The sequence below is a fragment of the Aulonocara stuartgranti genome (genome assembly GCF_965226115.1).
Source record: "Aulonocara stuartgranti genome assembly, chromosome: 5".
Classification (NCBI taxonomy): Eukaryota; Metazoa; Chordata; class Actinopteri; order Cichliformes; family Cichlidae; genus Aulonocara; species Aulonocara stuartgranti.
In genome coordinates, this window is record NC_138943.1 from 6955788 (window position 1) to 6975522 (window position 19735).

At 40.1% G+C, this 19735-nt stretch overlaps 2 protein-coding genes across 2 annotated transcripts; one reads left to right on the top strand and one right to left on the bottom strand.

Moving 5' to 3' along the window:
* Positions 1 to 6927: 6927 nt before the first annotated feature.
* Positions 6928 to 8989, top strand: LOC309706464 (uncharacterized protein). The gene is made up of 6 exons (XM_082533016.1): positions 6928 to 7062; positions 7214 to 7362; positions 7472 to 7545; positions 7655 to 7747; positions 7909 to 8007; positions 8227 to 8989. Exons 1-6 carry the CDS (start codon positions 6955 to 6957, stop codon positions 8391 to 8393), a joined length of 690 nt encoding a protein of 229 aa, XP_082389142.1. The 5' UTR covers positions 6928 to 6954; the 3' UTR covers positions 8394 to 8989.
* Positions 8990 to 9983: 994 nt separating this feature from the next.
* Positions 9984 to 11567, bottom strand: LOC309706087 (adenosine receptor A3-like). The gene is made up of 2 exons (XM_082532329.1): positions 11181 to 11567; positions 9984 to 10840 (listed from the first exon to the last, which is right to left on the bottom strand). Exons 1-2 carry the CDS (start codon positions 11507 to 11509, stop codon positions 10195 to 10197), a joined length of 975 nt encoding a protein of 324 aa, XP_082388455.1. The 5' UTR covers positions 11510 to 11567; the 3' UTR covers positions 9984 to 10194.
* Between the last annotated feature and the right edge of the window lie 8168 nt (positions 11568 to 19735).

Below are 19735 nucleotides of genomic sequence, written 5' to 3' on the forward strand. Positions count from 1 at the left end.
AACAATGAAATTACCTATAAACAAGGTCACAGAATGGGGAAATATGAAGCATAATATGTAAATGTACAGAAATATACAGTTAACAGTTGGTTTAAATAATAATTGATTGCATGCCCTGGGACAGACTGACAGAGGCGAGGCTGCCATATCGCACCATCGGCCATCACTAGTAGGCGGTAGGTGAAGAGTCTTGACCACGGACACAACGACGGAGAGTGTCCGAGCTGGGGCGCGAACCGGCAATCTTCTGATCACAAGGCGAACTGCCAACTCTTGAGCCACGAACGCCCTAACTAGCAATGATAATAATACTTATGTGATGTAACACAAGCTTAGAGGGATCATGTTATATACTTTTCCATAGCATTACATTTGAATTCAACAGTTAAATCTTTCAAATAACGGACAGATATTTGTGAAATCATGATACATTTGTGAATGTATTTTAACAATCTAAATATGCATATGTACAGACAGATACATTTAATAATCATGACAATTATGTTGTATTACATTACAGTGATTTAACGTTAATTTACATTCAAAATGTGAAATCAAAGTCTATTTACGTAACTTTAATGATATTCTAGAAGAACAGAACATTACTATCAAATTCACAGTAAAATACCTTCACATTAGGGTTTTTTCCTACGGTGCAGCCATACCCGCGACCTTGTTGTTGTTAGTTCACATTCATTGGCCGATGCTTAGCGTCATGTTATTTAGATTAATTGCAATTCCTACCTCTACATTTCTTTTTCAAAATATATAATTAGCACAGCGTGTCCGTGCAATGTTTTATATTGTGGCATACAGAGAAATCTTAACAAAGAAGCTCACAGAGAGAGAATGAGCTTGTTATTTAACCCTAAGCTGGTAGGGGGAGCTCTTTGTTAAAACCTTTGCCGGTGCTACAATGTGCCTCAAGGTTCAACAACAGCACAACAGAAGTCACTCATGGTACAGCACTCTCTCTGCAAAACAACAACTGTCAGTGACTCTGCACCACGGCGTAAACACAACATTCAAGATAACAGTTAAAAGTAACGCAACCATAAACAATAAAACAATCAGAATCAGAAAGGGTTTTACTGCCAAATGTTGAGCAGGTTTACAACATTAGGAAATTGCTGCGGTGCTTCAAATCAAATCAAATCAAATCACTTTTATTGTCACATCACATGTGCAGGTACATTGGTACAGCACATGTGAGTGAAATTCTTGTGCAAACATACTGTCATAAATTGCGCTTAAATAGACATGAAAAAATAAAAGTAAGAATAAGAATTAAAAGTGCTACGTAGAAAGATATATACATGAGTGCAGGTGGTGATCAGTGCCAAAACATGGAATGATGCAGTGAACACAGCGTAGGGTCATATGTTAGTGGTGGGAACAGTCGTACGTTTATTGTTCATGTGTCCAACAGCAGAGGGGAAGAAACTGTTCTTATGGCGAGAGGTTCTGGTGCGAATGGACCGGAGCCTCCTGCCTGAGGGGAGCAGGTCAAACAGACTGTGTCCAGGGTGAGAAGGGTCAGCTGAGATCCGAGCTGCACGCCGCAATGTCCTGGAGGTGTACAGGTCCTGCAGAGATGGGAGTCTGCAGCCAATCACCTTCTCAGCAGAGCGCACAACACGCTGCAGTCTCTGTTTGTCCCTGATAGTGGCTCCAGCGTACCACACGGTGATGGAGGAGGTGAGGATGGACTCGATGATTGCGGTGTAGAATTGCATCATCGTCCGTGTTGGCAGGTTGAATTTCTTCAGCTGCCTCAGGAAGTACATCCTCTGCTGGGCTTTCTTGATGACGGAGGTGATGGTGGGCTCCCACTTCAGGTCCTGAGTGATGGTGGTACCCAGGAAGCGGAATGAGTCCACAGAGGTGATGGGGGTGTCAGTCAGGATGATGGGGGGGAGTGGGGCTGTGTGCTTCCTGAAGTCCACAATAATCTCCACTGTTTTCTGGGCATTCAGCACCAGGTTGTTGTGGCTGCACCAGGACACCAGACGTTCAACCTCCCTCCTGTAGGCAGACTCATCCCCGTCCGAGATGAGCCCAATAACGGTGGTGTCATCTGCAAACTTGATTATCTTGACAGACTGGTGGGTGGAGGTGCAGCAGTTGGTGTACAGGGAGAAGAGCAGAGGAGAAAGAACACAGCCCTGAGGGGAGCCGGTGCTGATGGTCCGGGAGTCCGAGACATTCTTTCCCAGCCTCACATGCTGCTTCCTGTCCGTCAGGAAGTCAGTGATCCACCGGCAGATGGGATCAGGCACATTCATCTGGGAAAGCTTGCCTCAGAGATGGTCTGGAAGGATGGTGTTGAAGGCAGAGCTGAAGTCCACAAACAGGATCCTGGCGTAGGTTCCTGGGGAGTCCAGATGCTGCAGGATGAAGTGTAGGGCCATGTTGATGGCGTCATCTACAGACCTGTTGGCTCTGTATGCAAACTGCAGGGGGTCCAGGAGGGGGGCCGTGAGGGTCTTGAGATGGGAGAGAACTAGGCGCTCAAATGACTTCATGACCACAGATGTCAGAGCCACGGGTCTGTAGTCATTTAGTCCAGTGATTCTAGGTTTCTTGGGGACAGGGATTATGGTAGAGGACTTGAAGCAGGCAGGCACATGACATGCCTGCAGTGAGAAGTTGAAAATGCCAGAAAACACTGGGGCCAGCTCGTTTGCACAGTGTCTGAGGGTGGCAGGAGACACGCCGTCTGGGCCGTGAGCTTTTCGAGCATTCAGGTTCTTAAACTGCTTCCTCACATCTGCTTCATGAATATGAAGAGTTGTGGTGGGAGGAGGTGGTGTGAAATCCTCTTTTGTGTGGGGTGAGGAGGGGGGTGTTGTAGGTGAACAGTTTGAAGGTGGTGATGGCTCTATGGAGGGGGGAGAGGTGGGGGAATTAGTGTCCAAAGTGCCTCTATTGTTGGGGCCGTTGGAGGTGTGAAGGCTGCCTGATGGCTCGTCAAAACGGCAGTAAAAGTCATTAAGGGTGTTGGCCAAGAGCACGTCATCAGTGGAGTGGGGGGTTTTAGGCTTGTAGTTTGTGATATTCCTAAAACCTTTCCACACAGAGGCCGAGTCATTCTCTGAGATCTGCTGCTGCATCTTCTCAGAGTGCTGATGTTTAGCAATGTCCACTTCTTTAGTGAACCTGTACTTGGCCTCTCTGTAGCAGTTCCTGTCTCCGCTTCTGAATGCCTTTCTCTTTTCCAGCCACAGCTTTTTGAGTTTAGGAGTAAACCAGGGTTTGTCATTGTTATAACTCACCCTGGTGCGTGATGGCACAATGCTGTCCTCACAGAAGTGGATATAGGAGGTGACAGTGTCCGTAAACTCGTCCAAGCTGTTAGAAGCAGCCTTCATTGTGTCCCAGTCTGTAGACTCCAAACACGTGCGAAGCTCCTCCACAGCCTCGTTGCTCCACAGTTTTTTTGTCCTCACGACAGGTTTGGAGAGCTTCAGCCTCTGTCTGTACATCTAAACAACAAGAACATCTAAACAACAGCACATGTCCCAAGGCATGATGGGAGACATTTCTGGATGTATTTTTACAATCTAAATATGCATATGTACAAAAAAATATATTTAAAAAACAAGTAAATTGTGTTTCATTACATTTACAGTGATGTTATGTTATTTTACATTTGACGTGTCAGATCACAGTCTACTTATGTAAATGTAATGATATTCTAGAAAAACAGTACACAACTGTAAAATACATAGTAAAATAATTTGACATTACTATTTTTTGGAACAGTGTAACAAAGCCCTCTTTTCCATTTCTTCCATGTACAAATTGGCCACAATGGGCGAAACTGGGGAACCCATGGCACACCCATGTTTCTGCCTGTAGTACTGACCCTTGTATGTGAAATAGGTGGAATTAAGACACAGTTCCAAAAGCAAATACAACCGGTCGGTGCTGTGGTTCTGCTACTGAAGTTGGGCTCATCCTGTAATCTCTTACGGACTACCTCCAATGCTTCAGTGACTAGAACACAAGTGAAGAGTCATTGTAACATTGTACAAAACCATTGTTTCATCTGCCCCCATAATAACATCTCTCACCTTCTCAACAAAATCCAAGGTCTTCTGGACGTGGTGTTCAGAGCTGCCTACCAGCGGGTTGAGGATCAAAGCCAGAAACTTTGAGATGTTATAGGTGACTGAGTTGATAGTACAGACAATTGGTCTTAAAGGTACACCCTGTTTATGTATCTTTGTAGATTCCCCTGGGCATAGCCTGTGGTATGAGGTCCAGTCAATAACATTGTCTTGTTCTAACTGCTTCAGGCAATCTATCACCCTCTTCCTGTAACCACTTCCTAGGTTTTGTTTCAGGGGGTCATAAGTATTTTTGTCACTGAGCAGTGACACAGTTTTTCTCATGATGGTCTTTCTGGTTTAGCAAAACCATGCAGAAACTCTTGTCTGCTGGAAGGATGATAATGTTCTTGTGATTGCTATGTGATGTGAGTGCCTTCCTCCCCTCCATGTTGATGTTGGATGCTGGGGGCTTTACATTGGTGAAACAGGTCGAAGCTTTCGTCTGTAGTTGCTCTGCTTCCACGTCTGCAGTTTTGCTGTTACGAATGGCTTCTGTTTCTGTGGCTGTGTTCCACTAGTGGAATTTGTCTCGGCGTCACAGAAATTCACGGTTCGGTTCAGTTCAATACTTTGCTGTCACGGTTTGATATTTTTTCGATACAAAAGAATGTTCATGCCTTTTTAATTTGTCATTTATTAAAATTATAAATATATATTTTAACTCAAAAGTACAGTTTTTAAATTTAATGTTACTAAAACAACAAAATAATAATAAAAAAAAATAAATCTATCTGATTGAGGAATCACTCATCTTTGGAAAAGAGAGTTTATTACAGAGAAATGGCTCTTTCCAAAATAAAAGCTATACTATACGCTTCTTCTGGGCTATATTCTCAGCAGCATATTAAACATATCAGGTCCCCATAAGGAGAATCATGTGCTGTCTAAATGACTCGGGTAAAGTTTGTAGCATGAGTGCTTGTTGTTTTTGTCTGCTTCCACTTGTCTTTGCACTAGGATGATGTCGGCGTAAATGTGCTGTCATATTCGTTGTGTTCCCACTAGTGCTGTCAGCGTTAATCTCATTAAAATGACGTTAACGCCATAACATGGCAAATCTCAGAGTTACTGCGGATCGCCCTGTGCGTGGGGCTGGACAGTGTCAATAAGTTAACGAGCAAACTGCGCTAACGCACTAGTTCCCACCAATGTAATTGAGCATTGCGTGGCACATCTGACATGCTGTTTTACTTTTGTCCATGACGCGCTTACCATCAGGGTCATGCTTAACATGAAAACCAAGATAGTTCCAAACGCCAGATCTGAATGAGGGTGGGGGAGGCTCAATTTCGGGTAGCGTTGAGGCAGTTGCCATGTTGCAACGAGCTTAACTTCTGTCTCGCTAGCTTGCGCTGCGCTCAGTGGATCTGCGCTCCACAGTGCAGCCTAGGCCGAGTAGTCGAACGCAGATCCACTGAGCTCTCAACACAGACAGCATCGTCAGAAGAAAAGTTGATAACATAAATTAAAAATTTTGTATTGTTTGATACATATGCGTACTAAACCGAAAGCGCTGTATTCTTTGCTATGTGACAGTGGTATCCAGCATAGTGCAACCTTTTCAGTCCATTCAGCATCTCAACTACACAACACCTCCCATCAGGACTGGGTGTGCCCAGTATATTCTGTAAGTTTCCCAGTCTAATCTGCATGCAAAATGTAAGACAAGCTCCCTTCAAAGCCAGTCTACTGTGCTGATGCCAACATGAAGTCACAGCTTCCCCAGGCACAGGTTGACAGTAGTTTTCCGCACAGGTTACATGAACTTCAAATCTTATTGAGTGAAATTGTGTATATTAGATACGCATCAATCATACAAGGTTGGATTGTTATAATAAATATGATTAACTGAGCATATTTCACTCATCTGTCTATAACTTAAAGTTATTCCTATCATGATCCTTGTCTAGACTACATGAATGCTGCAAACACTAAGTTATGCCAGCGTGGAGAAGAGCCGAGCCAGTTGCGTAAAGTGGCCTTCATGTGTGTAAATACTTTATGTGAAAGTAATTGACTCTTAAGTGTCTTAAATGGTACTTCAGAAATATAGGCTGTGGTAACTCCCAGGTAGCCACACAACTTCAGTTTCCTTTAGTAATGTCACTGCGTTATTTCTCTTTTCTTTACAGTCAATGTGTTTGCTCTTTCTCATTGAGAATTGTAATGTGTTTTTGACTCCATGTGCAGCAAATCAGGGTATAGAGCTCAATCATGTTGATGCTTTATTGTGTTGTTTTAGAATAACTTAATAAAAAAACTATTTGGGCTGAAGTGAAGGTATTTAGGTAAAAATTAGACAGGCTAAACAGACTACAGTAAATATACAGAGTACAAAGTGCAAAAAAAGTGCTTATATCTGCAGTTGAGGGTAATCTCCTAGCCAAGATCATTACTTAAAAAAAAAAAAGCTTTTGGCTTTTAACCTGGATTGTGAACATGCAATATTGCTCCAGTTTCCTAAAGCACACAACCTTTAAAAGCATGATGTTGCATAAATATGAAAAACTTCAGCATAACTGACCCCCCCCAACACACACACACACACACTCACTGTATTTTGTAGCTGTGAATGTATTCATTTAACACATTTTAACCATGGATTTCACATATCAGTGTTCTGTTATGTGCTTCTGCAAACCTAACTATTTTGCTGCACCATGTTTGACGAATAAACATCAGCTTGGTCAAATAACATCAGGGTTAACATGTGGTTATCTGTTCTGTAGCTACCCAGACAGGGGCGGGTGGATGAAGCAGAAAAATAACTGGTTGGTGATATTATTTTAAGGCAGAGCTGATACCAACAAGGGGCTTTAGAGAACACATATCTGTGAGGATGAAGACTTTGAGTGCTGCTCTTGTTTTGCTGAGTCTCATCTCAGTGGGCCAGCCTGCATCGCTGGCCTGTGAGAAGCTGTTAAAGCCAGTCGACCAACGTCCAGATGTAAGTGTCTTTCCACATTTGTTTTGTTTCAGCTGTTAAAACTTGCAATTTTTTTCTGAGATGTGATGGAGGGAAATATTCTGAATGTTCTTTTTGTGAATTTCCAAAATAAATAATGAATCAATCAATTAAAACAAATCTTTTATTTCAGCTGATTGGGAGGTGGCACTTTATAGCTGTGTCCACAGAGTCTTGCCTGTCTTCAACATTAGTCAGTGCTTTATTTTCCCCAAGTGCCGCAATGGATGTAATTTCTAAGGGCGAACCAAACCTCTATGGTGATACTACTTATTTGAAAGCGTAAGTAATGTTTTATTTTTTGTTTTTTAGTTAAATTAATAGCATTTAACATGGTAACATTGTTCAGCTGTTCTTTCAGGTGTTAAATCTGTAATGATGAATGTTGCAGGAATGGAGTTTGTATCAATGGAACCTCAACATTTCTCTATGCAAACAGCAGCATATTTGAACTCGACAGTGAAAGTAAGAGGTTTTTCTTTTAAATATACTCTGACTACAAGCTGTAGTTCAATAACAATTTAATATATTACTACCATTTAAATACTTTAAATTACTTTAATGATTCCAACAGATGCCACAGTTGATCAACCAGACGTGCTGCTGCACACTGGCTGTCCTGACTGCCTCGTCTCTAAAGAGGATAAAAGTCATCTTTTGCTCTTCAGTAAGGTGGCAGGGCTGGGGGCTTTTAGACCATTCATAATTTGTAATTTCCTGTTGTAGTTAAACAAAAAGCAAAATGCACGCTGTGAGAAATACAAGGTTCAATACAATCCATCATATTATCACAGGCCTTTTATCTCAGATGTCGCACTGCTTCACCAGGTAGACGAACAGCTGTTTCTGCTGCTGAGCTGACGGAGTTTGAGACACAGGCAGAGTGTCTGGGATGGTCTAAACCCCAACTCCTCAACACTGATCATGGTGAGACTTTTACAGCAACCAAAAAAAAAAAAAGGAACAGATAGCACATATGTAAATGATCCTCTTTCTTCTTTCAAAAATGTGTTTTTATGTCTTTTGGGCAGCATGATGATTTTATGATGGTGTAGCACACTCTGTGTCACTTTTGAGTGTGCATATATAAATCAGTTTAAGTTTTAACATTTCATTGTCATTTCCTTTCCTATATTCCATATACAGATTATGAAAAGTGTGTGCAATTTGACGAAGATATGGATGAGGATAAATTAAGCGAAGTGCTTCTGAGTTTCTTTCAGAAGACGCTTGAAAGGATGAAAACCACATATCACTTGTTAACCAAATGCATGGCAGAGGGTTTTATTTCATATTACCCCTCATTGTTTTAAGAACTAAATGTCCAGTGCATGCTGAACTTTATTTTCATATCTAAATATGACTTTTTAATCTATATATGAATGCCTATTTTAATTACTGAATTGAGCTTTTTTTTTCTTCATTTAGAAGAAAAAGTTTTTTAAATAAAAGTCTGTACGTCCATGTATGTTAAAAATTTCTTTGCAATTTATGTGTGAGGCCATAGCCATGCTAGCAGTTCTATGAGGCTCCATATAGACATCAGTGTTTCGAACCATGTAATACAAATAACAAACAACTAAATATCAATGATAGGATAATAGTGCAAACCAGGTATTATGTTTACCATGATAATTTGTGGTGTAACTGTAAAAAACAATCACAGATTGGTTTGTAACCTATTTTGGAACCACATTTGATGCATTTATTTTAGGTTCTAAATTTCTTTTCTTAGTTTTGTCTTATTTTAAGTTTCATATAGCCAGAAATTGGTGCTTTTAGCTCTTAAAAGACTCCTTGGCTCCAACATTTGAACAGAAATGATGGCTTATTGTAACTGTTGTTGTAAAATCAAAAGTAAAAGGATAAAAACAGATATTATTGTTTTTATATTTTCCACAAATTCTTAACAGTAAGTTGCTTTTCTTTGCTTTTACATTTCAATAAATATTTCTCAAATCCTTATGAGCTATATGGATTGTCATTTAGAACACCAAGAATTTTGGTTTATTATCTTTATGTTTGTTGTGATTTTTGCAGAGCTGCAAAGGTTTAGGAAAGTAACTTTGAGGTTTGAATAGAAAATGTGCATAAATTGTGCCGTGCATTTATGAGAAACCCATGAATCCATTCTCTTCCACTGGGCTGGAGGTTATCTCTGATTTAAAAAAAATATTTTTATAGTTATTTTTGTTTGTGAAATAATGGCATCATGGTCACATTCGCTATGGCCATCTGCACTATTCTTTTCTTTTCTTGTTACAAAAGATGACCCAGTTTTCCTGCAGAGAAACTTCATAATGAAGAGAAATTTTAAGTGCATTATAATTCCTCTTATAACCAATTCATAAACAGCTTGTGCTTTCAGACACAATGCTCCAGCTTTTTTGAACAATTTACAAAACTTAATGTGAACACTGAAATGGGAGTGTGGCATGGACTTTAATGTTGCTTATTCTTCCATAATCAGGATAAATCACATATGTTCAACACAGAATGACTATAAACCTTTCTATCTGCTTAAATGAGGAAATTGTTAAATATATATCTCTGTATCACATGCAGCATGTGATAAACTATTTGGTTGCACTGACAACCATCTTGGACAAACTAAAAATGTGCTTGACATGATACGAAAATTTTAAAGTGGAACTCGGAGACCGCTCATGAATGTAGTTGTCAGTTGAATGTCTCACTTCCTCTAAGGCTTTAATCTACTTTGGTAATACAAAATTAAGTGCACGTACAGTTGTTTCCTGTGCTGCATAGTTCCAGATGTGAGTAAGGATTTCCTTAAATCTTCAATACAAAGATAAAATCTTAAAGACAATATAGTTTTAAAAAATGCATGAAAACCAACAAAGCAGCAAATACAAAATTTACATGTTGTATAAAAAAAAAACTAGATGCAGCATAGAGATTTTAAAATATGATAAAACAAACCAATCAGATATCACAAAAAGTACTTTGTTTTATAGTAATACTTGAATAAAGTACACAAGTCAATGAAACAAAATATACTAATCCTTATACTTAGATATAATTGGGGGGAAAAGACAACAAAAAATCAGCCTTATAATTAGAACAAAAAGGCAAGAAAACAGAAATCTGCCTTCAGTCATTTGACACAATGTGACTGCTGGATCTTTTGTCTGTCATTTGGCTTGTCAAGGATTCTTGATTTTCAGCAACACGTGAAACACACTTTCTCCAGATCTTCAGATAAGCTTTCTTGATTTTTTGTATTTTGAATGCATACACAACTGGATTGACCGCTGAGTTAGCATGAGACAGAATAATACCTATATATAAAACTATTGGTGGTATATTTGTCACCTCACCAAAATAAACAAGGCAGTTCATTATGTGAAGCGGCAGCCAGCACAGGGCAAACAGGGCGAAGACCAGAGCTAGAGATCCTGCCAGCTTTTTCTCTTTTCTTAGGTAGTTCTGAGACAGTTTTTGAGCACCACTGCCTGGTTTCCCTTGAAGGTGTCCTTTTATAATACAGAAAACATGGGTATACAACGTGGCCATTACCAACAGAGGTATCAGATTCAGGGAAAAAAAACTGAAATAAACCAGGTATGACATGGGAATTACAGCTATAAACTGGCAGACAATTGTAGAATTGGCTGAATTAGACAAGGTTTGATGGTTGTACCACCCAAGCATGGGAGTAAAGCTGAGAGGGATTGCAACAATCCAACATGCTGCCACCACAAGACAGGAGTGTCCCTGTGTCACAATCCTTTTGTACCTATTAAAAAATGAAAACAATAAAATAGTCTCACAAAAAAAATTAAAATAGCATAAAATGATTTTTTTTTAAACAAAATAAATTGTTAGTGAAGTACTGGTCGATGTGATAAAATGATATAGTAAATGGTAAATGGTCTGTATTTGTATAGCGCTTTACTAGTCCCTAAGGACCCCAAAGCGCTTTACACATCCAGTCATCCACCCATTCACACATACCATATAAACCACAAAGTCCATAATTACTACTTCCTACTACTAAATTACTATGTTCACTATTCAACTATGAGTCATTTTAGTTTGTTTTTAAAAAAATGTGTCTTATTAATCCATACTCTTACCTGAGAGGGATATACACCCGGAGGAAACGGTCAAGCGAAATAGCCAACAGAGACAGAACTGAAACGAGGGTGAACAGAATGACCACACAGCTGATGAAGAGACACGTATTGAACGAAGTCTTCACCCGTCCATCCACCACTACAGCCAATGGTATGGCCACACATCCAACCAGAAAATCAGCCATAGCCAGAGATGCAATAAGGCAGAATGTTGGCTGTTGAATGCTTTTAGTGGTCCAAAGTGCCAAAATGACCAGCATGTTACCCAGACAGCAACTAACTGCAATAAGCACTTCAACCAAGGTGTAAATCATTACTCCCAAATTCATTGTGCTTTCTATCTGGCTGATGATTGTCAGTTGACGGTGCAGTATATTTGAGTGTGAGTCTGAGCTTCAGTGTGGTATGTAAATCTATATAACATTTGAGGAAGTCCTTGGTCTCTTAGCAGCAATTTTTTTAAATAACACATACAAATAGATATGCATGTAAGAGGATGCAAAAGGAAAAAAAAACACTGGTGCAATTATGAGTAACTAAAAAAACATCTCTCATGTCGAAGCTACACAAGCCACAAAACCCACATCCTGAAACAACATACACCTAGGTGATATCTCACAAATGGGGTGGATGTTTTGGGTGTTTGCTCTCTGTGTTATGTTTTTGCAAATCAGATGGTATACTGATAGATGGTATAACAGACTGTTATTGTGCAATATATTTCCTCTGCCTCAGCTTAGATTCTGTATAAATACTGTATCAGTGAAGGTGACATTGACTTTGAAAAAAAAAGACAAATAGCGTGTACATGTGCATGCTTATGGCATCCCATTTCTAAGAGCAAAATTTTCACATCTTAAAACAAACCTCTCTTTAAGGGCCTCTAGCATGACATTTGGTGTGTCTTAGTTAGCTATTTGTTTCCGGAGCTTAACTGTGTAAACACTGCATTCTATTATAATTCATTATTCAAAATTACAACATTTTGCACATTATTGTTACTATTGGTAGTAGTAGTAGCAGCATGTATTCTTGTGTTTTCTTCTTGAGGACACGAATGGTGTACACAAACAACATTTTGAACTGTTATACTGTTACACCTATGTAATATGTATTACAGCCTCATAGATTGCATATGTAGATATTCTGCATATCAAGGCATTTAAAAGGGAAGTCACAGGGAGCAGCCGCAGTGCATGCCCCCAACCCTAGCACATGCAGGTGAATGTGTTTAAAGTTCATAGGGAACTCTGAAGTAGATAAAGGAAGTGTTGGGCATTGATGCTCAGTAGTAGTTTTGCAGATATGCAGAATGTGTGGGTAGAAGGTTAACCTCACTCTCCCCAGCAAATCGCAATGATACACACAATCATGTGAAAAGGAATGTTTGCATAGGACTCTATGAACTCCCATGAAAAACCGCATACAGCTTTACCGTTTCCAGCAGCCAGGCACTGCTAATCAGATGCACTTGATTGAAATATCATCAGCAACCACATCTATTGCTCATCTGGTATATTCAGATGTGGTTTAACACACACACACACAAAGCAAAAAACAGGGCTACAGGCCTCAGTTAGCATGTCAAATCTTAAAGTTCATGACAGCGCAACTGAAAAAAGGCTGAAGATGCCACTCTTGTTTGTAAGAGTTGCCAGAAGAAAAACTCTTCTCTATAAAAAGAACATAGAAGAAAACTTTAGGACTGAAGAGTGTCAATCCTAAACTGACTTTTAACCTTTTAATGCCTGGTGTATTACATTTGAAAAATAGAGTTTTTCCCCAGTTTTTGGGACTTCAACATCATCAATGGGAATTTTTCCCCCTGAAAAACCTAAATCAGAATCAGAATCAGAATCAGAATACTTTATTGATCCCTGGGGGAAATTATTTATTTCCCCCAATTTAAATAAATTGCACAATACATTTTTAAGCAATTAAAAAAATCAGATAAGCAAATATGATACAAATTAAATGTCATATATGGAGATTGGAATGTGATTTATTTTTTAAACAATTACACAAAATTAAACAAAAGAAAATTAAATAAACACCATTTTCAAAAAAATACAATTTCTACCAATTATTTTATGATTCAGGCTTTAAAGGGTTAAAACAATGTGGCAACAAGTGGAGATCTTTGGCTATGATGCAGGGCTGTGTTTAGAGAAAACTATTTACGGCATATCAGCACAAACATCTCATACCAACTATAATGCTAAGTTGTGGTAAGTTTGCAATTGTGGTTTGAGAAAGCTGTGCATAAACGTATTCCCACAAACCTCAATGAATTGAATCGACATTATAAAATGATGTGAGAGACATTTGAGGAAAATACAAATAAAATAGAATAAAAATAAATACAGTAAATGTACAGTAAATCTTTTCTCTTTTTTGCTCTATAAAATTGTTGTTTTTCTTTTTCAATCACTCATCTTAACAGTAGGATATACATGAAAAGAGAAAAAAATAAAGTTTGCACTCATTTTTTGCACTCTCTGGGCAACTGACCGTTTCAATGTGGATGCACAACTCTGTGAAAACGACTGAAAACGCTAGTGTGGAGGCATTTTCATTGCAATCTGCACATTCCTGCACATAAAATAAAATATGATTTTGTGTTTACACTCAGTCTTTCAAATAGATGCAAGTAAAACAGCAGAACCCCGTAACTTCCAAGCAAGGAAGTTACGGGGTTTTCACTGTAAAAAGAAGTTTCCTTCCCACGCAGTGATCAGCGGAAACTAATGTTTTTGTCACTTTTTACAGAATCAAACTCAAAGTGAGGTCAGTACTTCCACGCTTTAAATGCTGCACAGTCATATGCTTACCTACACTTGATTTTTTTAACCATTGTTGATCTGCACACAGCTGTTGTCATGAACGTCGCACTCGCTTACATCATTGCCATGAGACACTCACAAAAAAAAATCACAGTTTTAGTAATGCATTAACACAGCGTACTTACGGGAAAGTAACAGTAATTTAATTACCTTTTTGCAATAGTAATCCCTTACTTTACTTGTTACTTGAGAAAAGTAATCGGATTACAGTAACGAGTTACTTGTAGCGCATTACTGTAATCCAATTTTTATTTGCACTTTATTTATTTGCATCCTCTTAAAAGGGGATATGTGAATGTGGCGGAAAACTAACTGGTCAATCAAATTCAGTATAAAGAGTCAGCAGAAGTGATCTCATACTGAGCCAAGATGAAAAGCTTTTTGTGCTGCTGTTCTCGTGCTGAATTTCTGGCCTGTAAAAGCTACATACAGTGGCTTGCAAAAGTATTCGGCCCCCTTGAACTTTCCCACATTTTGTCACATTACAGCCACAAACATGAATCAATTTTATTAGAATTCCACGTGAAAGACCAATACAAAGTGGTGCACACGTGAGAAGTGGAATGACAATCATACATGATTCCAAACATTTTTTACAAATAAATAACTGCAAAGTATGGTGTGCGTAATTATTCAGCTCCCTTTTGTCTGAGTGCAGTCAGTTGCCCATAGACGTTGCCTGATGAGTGCTAATGACTAAATAGAGTGCACCTGTGTGTAATCTAATGTCAGTACAAATACAGCTGCTCTGTGATGGCCTCAGAGGTTGTCTAAGAGAATATTGGGAGCAACAACACCATGAAGTCCAAAGAACACACCAGACATGTCAGGCATAAAGTTATTGAGAAATTTAATATAGCAGGCTTAGGCTACAAAAAGATTTCCCAAGCCTTGAACATCCCACGGAGCACTGTTCAAGCGATCATTCAGAAATGGAAGGAGTATGGCATAACTGTAAACCTACCAAGACAAGGCTGTGCACCTAAACTCACAGGCTGAACAAGGAGAGCGCTGATCAGAAATGCAGAATAATTATGCCTATAAAGAAGGCAAAGAGTGATGAAGATGTAAGTCTCATTTAAACCTTTATAGCTAACAATCTATTGTTTTAAAGGTGATTTATTAGACTAAAATGAAACTGAACCTATTTAATGGATTTGTGCAATTTTTATTTCACAGAGAGAGTTAAATTTGTCTGATTAGTGCAAAACATTAGCCAAGCAAAAATAAAGAAACGCGTGAACAAACAAAATAAAAGCGATGTCATTACAGTTGACTGGGAAATGGTACGCGATGTCCTCAAACAGCTGCTGGAATATCCCTGCCCCACTTCTAAGTAGTGATTTGGACATTAGAGCAGTTGAAAGAGCAAACATCTTCGAGGCCACCAAAATAGGTTTAAAAGCTAATAAACAAATTTCTTCCACTCAGAGAATGTTGCATATAATTTCATTTTTCCTTGATGCATAAAGTTAAAAGATCAAAACTAATAAAACAAATTTTAAAAAGAGACTTTTTTTCATTTGATTATATTTTATATCATGGATTAGGCAGAAAGTAGAATTGGGCTGAAAGATCTATCGCTCTATCACCTATTCACGTTGTAAATCATGTTTTTAAAAAGTAACTAATTACTTTTGAAAATAAGTAATCAGTAAAGTAACGAGATTACATTTTGGGGGAAGTAATCACTAATTAGTTACTGATTACTTTTTTCAAGTAACTTGACCAACACTGTTAGTAAGATACACGAGTGCTTGAACGGAAGTTGGGAAAGCTCTTAGCCGTTAGCATGCGTCCATGCTAACTGCCCAGAGAATTCTTACATGTTATCGCAAAAACAGTGCATGTCCCCCCCTCGGACAACGTGTATGCAGCCTGAGACTCTCTCCACTCTGTGGTCAGCAAAGTGCAATCGCAATCTCCGAGTGCCCTTTCTTTAATACCAGGGGACTATAAACACGCATCACTGGGCTCCACACTGCCGACCTTCACCCAGTACGTGTCATGCCCTACCAGAGACAATAAAACACTAGACTTGGGCTACGTTCACACTGCAGGTCTTAATGCTCAATTCCGATTTTTTTGATCAAATACGATTTTTTTTGTCTGCTTGTTCACACTACAAATATAATGCGACAGCAAACGCGCTCTAGTGTGAACCCTCAAAGCGGCCCGCATGCGCAAAAGAAGACACCACACGCTCTGTTTAGACCCAGACCAAACAATATTGTTTGACTGATGGCCCTTAATATAAAGACTTCAGACTTTACGTTTCCCAATTTTTGCTTTGTTATTTTGTTATTTACATAATAATGTGAATAACCTAATAACTATCCTTATTGCTGTTTTAGAGAGGAGCGGTGCTTCAAAGGATAGTTGCAGATTTCTGTCAGAATCAAATAAAACGTTCACGTTTCTCCAACGTTGTCTTCCCAACAGTTTCACTGACATCTACACTGGATGGCCAGGAAGCGTTTGCAATGTCTTCTTGGGCGCTTCTCCAGAGCTGATAATTGCCGTCTGTCTTTTGTCAGTGACATAAAAGACGGATTTAATGTGACATGACCATTCAAGCAGCAGTCGCTTTCTAAAACATCGGATATGTATCAGAATCAGTACCACATACGAAAGTGACCCAGATCGGATTTGAAAATATCGGATTTGTGCCGTTCACACTGTCATACCATGATTGGATTTGGGTCGCATAGGGTCAAAAAAATCAGATTTGATGTGCTTTCGCCTGCAGTGTGAACGTAGCCTTACTGTATGTCAATGCAAAAGAGGTATACAGTTCATCACCTGTCCCTCACCTGGGAAGATCTGATCACAAGTGTTGATCTGGAGGTAGTTCTGCTGGCACCAGTCCACAAAGTCATGGGTAAATTCTCTGTACTCCCTGTCGCTACCATCAGTGATGAGGCTGACTATTGCAGAGCTGTCAAAGAACCTTTGCAGGAAGCACTGGGTGGAGTTTTGGGAGAAGTCTGCAGAGTAGATAGTAAAGAGGAACGGAGGCAGAACCATTCCCTGTGGGGGCCCCGTACTGCCCCCACAGGGACACACAGCACTAAGTTCTCATATGCTGTTGTAGGTCGGTGAGGTAGAACCATCGGGCCACAAAAATCACAACTGTCTGCCTGGGGGGGGTGAGGTGGGCAAATGAACTGCATCATTTCTTTTAACAGGTTTGATTGATCCAGGATGCAGTCTTCAACATCGACTGCAGACTCACCCACCCCCACTACTGCTGTCCCACCTCTGACACCTCATTCACTTCACACCTCCTCTCCTCACCCCGCTCACTACTACTCACCCTAACCACTGCATCCTGTACACAACCAACACACGGCTCCAGCCTGTCTCTCTCAACCATCCAGGTTAAGGAACTGAGGATGACTGGAGTCAGGAAGGCAGCGGGTCCCGATGGCATCAGCTCAAGGGTTGCCAAGTCCTGCACAGATCAATTGTGTGGGGTGATGGAGTACATCTTCAGCCTGAGGCTGGGAAGAGTTCCACAGCTCTGGAAAACCTCTTGTGTGCCACTAGTGCCAAAGACTCCACATTCCAAGAACCTCAACAGCAACAGGGCAGTGGCTCTGACATCCCACCCAATGAAGACCCAGGAACACCTGAACCTGTCTCAGCTTTGACTCCTGGTGAGCTCCTCACTGGACCCACTTCAGTTTGCCTACCAGCCTGGCACTGGATTGGATGATGCTGTCATTCACCTCCTACACCGTTCCCATCTCGATTGGAGACCCCTGGGAGCACTGTGAGAATCATTTTCTTTGATTTCTTTATTGCCTTTAACACCATTCTTTCCACAGTTCTGAAGAAAAAGCTGGAGAACTCAGGAATTGACCATCACCTCACAGCATGAATATTGGACTACCTCACCACCAGACTATAGTATGAGAGAACTCGGGGCTGCATGTCGGACAGGGTCATCTGCAGTACGGAGGCCCCACAGGGAACTGTGTGGGAGACATCTGCAGTGGGCAAATGAACTGAATCATTTCTTTGACAGGTTTGATTGATCCAGGATGCAGTCTTCAACATCGACTGCAGACTCACCCACACCCACTGCCGTTGTTGCGCATCTGACACCTCAGTTACTTCACACCTCCTCCCTTCACCCCGCTCACAACTCCCCACCCCTACCACAGCATCCTGTACACAACCAACACACATCTCCAGCCTGTCTCTCTCAACCCTCCAGGTTAGGAGGGAACTGAGTACGACTGGAGCAAAGAAGGCAGCAGGTCCAGATGGCATCAGCTCAAGGGTTGTCAAGTCCTGCGCAGATCAACATGAGAACTCTGGGCTGCGTGTCGGACAGGGTCATCTGCAGTATGGAGGCCCCACAGGGAACGGTGTGGGAGATGTCTGCAGTGCAGATGGTGAAGAGGAACTGAGCCAGAACCGTTCCCTGGATTAATTAATTGATTAATTTTATCGCATTATTTGTAATGACAGCATTAACGCGATAATGTTGACAGGCCTAGTTTGTTGGTTTGCTTTTATTTCGTTTCATAAGCAAGCTGGTTATTAGATGCTGCTTCAGCCAGCCAGACAATCCTTTGCTGTCCCACCCCTCTCCTCCCTGTGGAGCAAGCAGCAGGTGTATCTCGTAAATCCTTACTCCTCGCAAATGGGCAATAGAAAACCGTTTGGTGCCTATGCAATCCCCAAAATGCACTGGCATGACATCCGGGGAGCATGGGTGTGAGCAACGTTCTTTTTTGCAGATGCCATGATGCCCCCTCTACCACGATGCCACCCTGGGCAATGCCCTATGTTGCCCATATCAAAAACCACCACTTGGTACCATAGCTCAGGCTACTTGTTACTCTGTGATATTTATCTGCATGTTTGCAAACTTGTCTAGTACTTACCTGTTTGTTTCCTCCTTCCTCTAAGGAAATCTATGTATTACAACCTGTCTGACACACTCCTACCAATAGTATACTGGAAATGTGTCCAAGAGAAAGTGAGGAGAAACTCAAAATAGAACTGATTCATAGACTCTGACCTGAATCTGATACCTGTTAATAAATGAAAAAGAAAAAATCCAGATACACAGAGAGTGTGTATCTCAGCAAAGTATCTGTGTTGCTTAGGATATTTATTCCCTTTGCTTCCTTAAGATTGTTTATTAAAATCTTTAAACCTTTCAACTGTGTTCTACAATTATGTCCTTTTTTTTGCAAATGCCAACAAATTACTGCCTTGCCTTGGTCATCCACTGCAAATTCATTTCTGCCTGCACCCTGATGTGTTTTTTCTAAACCATTTGCATTTTGAGTAAATGTATTTTGCAAGAGTAAGCATGCACACATTTGCCAAACACAGACAGGATATTGTGTGGTTAATGATAGACCTATAAACTGCTTTTAAAATGTTAACAAAATTCATATTACTGCAAATGCAGTGAGCAGTTTGCATCGACAGCTAGAAATATAGCATGTGCAATCATCTGTCACCAATTAAACTGCATCTTATGAAATGTCAATTTTCTTTCTCCACAGTTTTTTTTAGAGAACGTGTTACCATCTACCGGAACCAAATTCCTTGTATGTGTCTGCACATATACATGGCCAATAAACACGATTCTGATTCTGAGTATACATAGTAAAGTATGATACATCGTTTTATCATATTTCAAGTGTCACCATACTGAAAATACTGATAAATCTTATCAGTATGTAC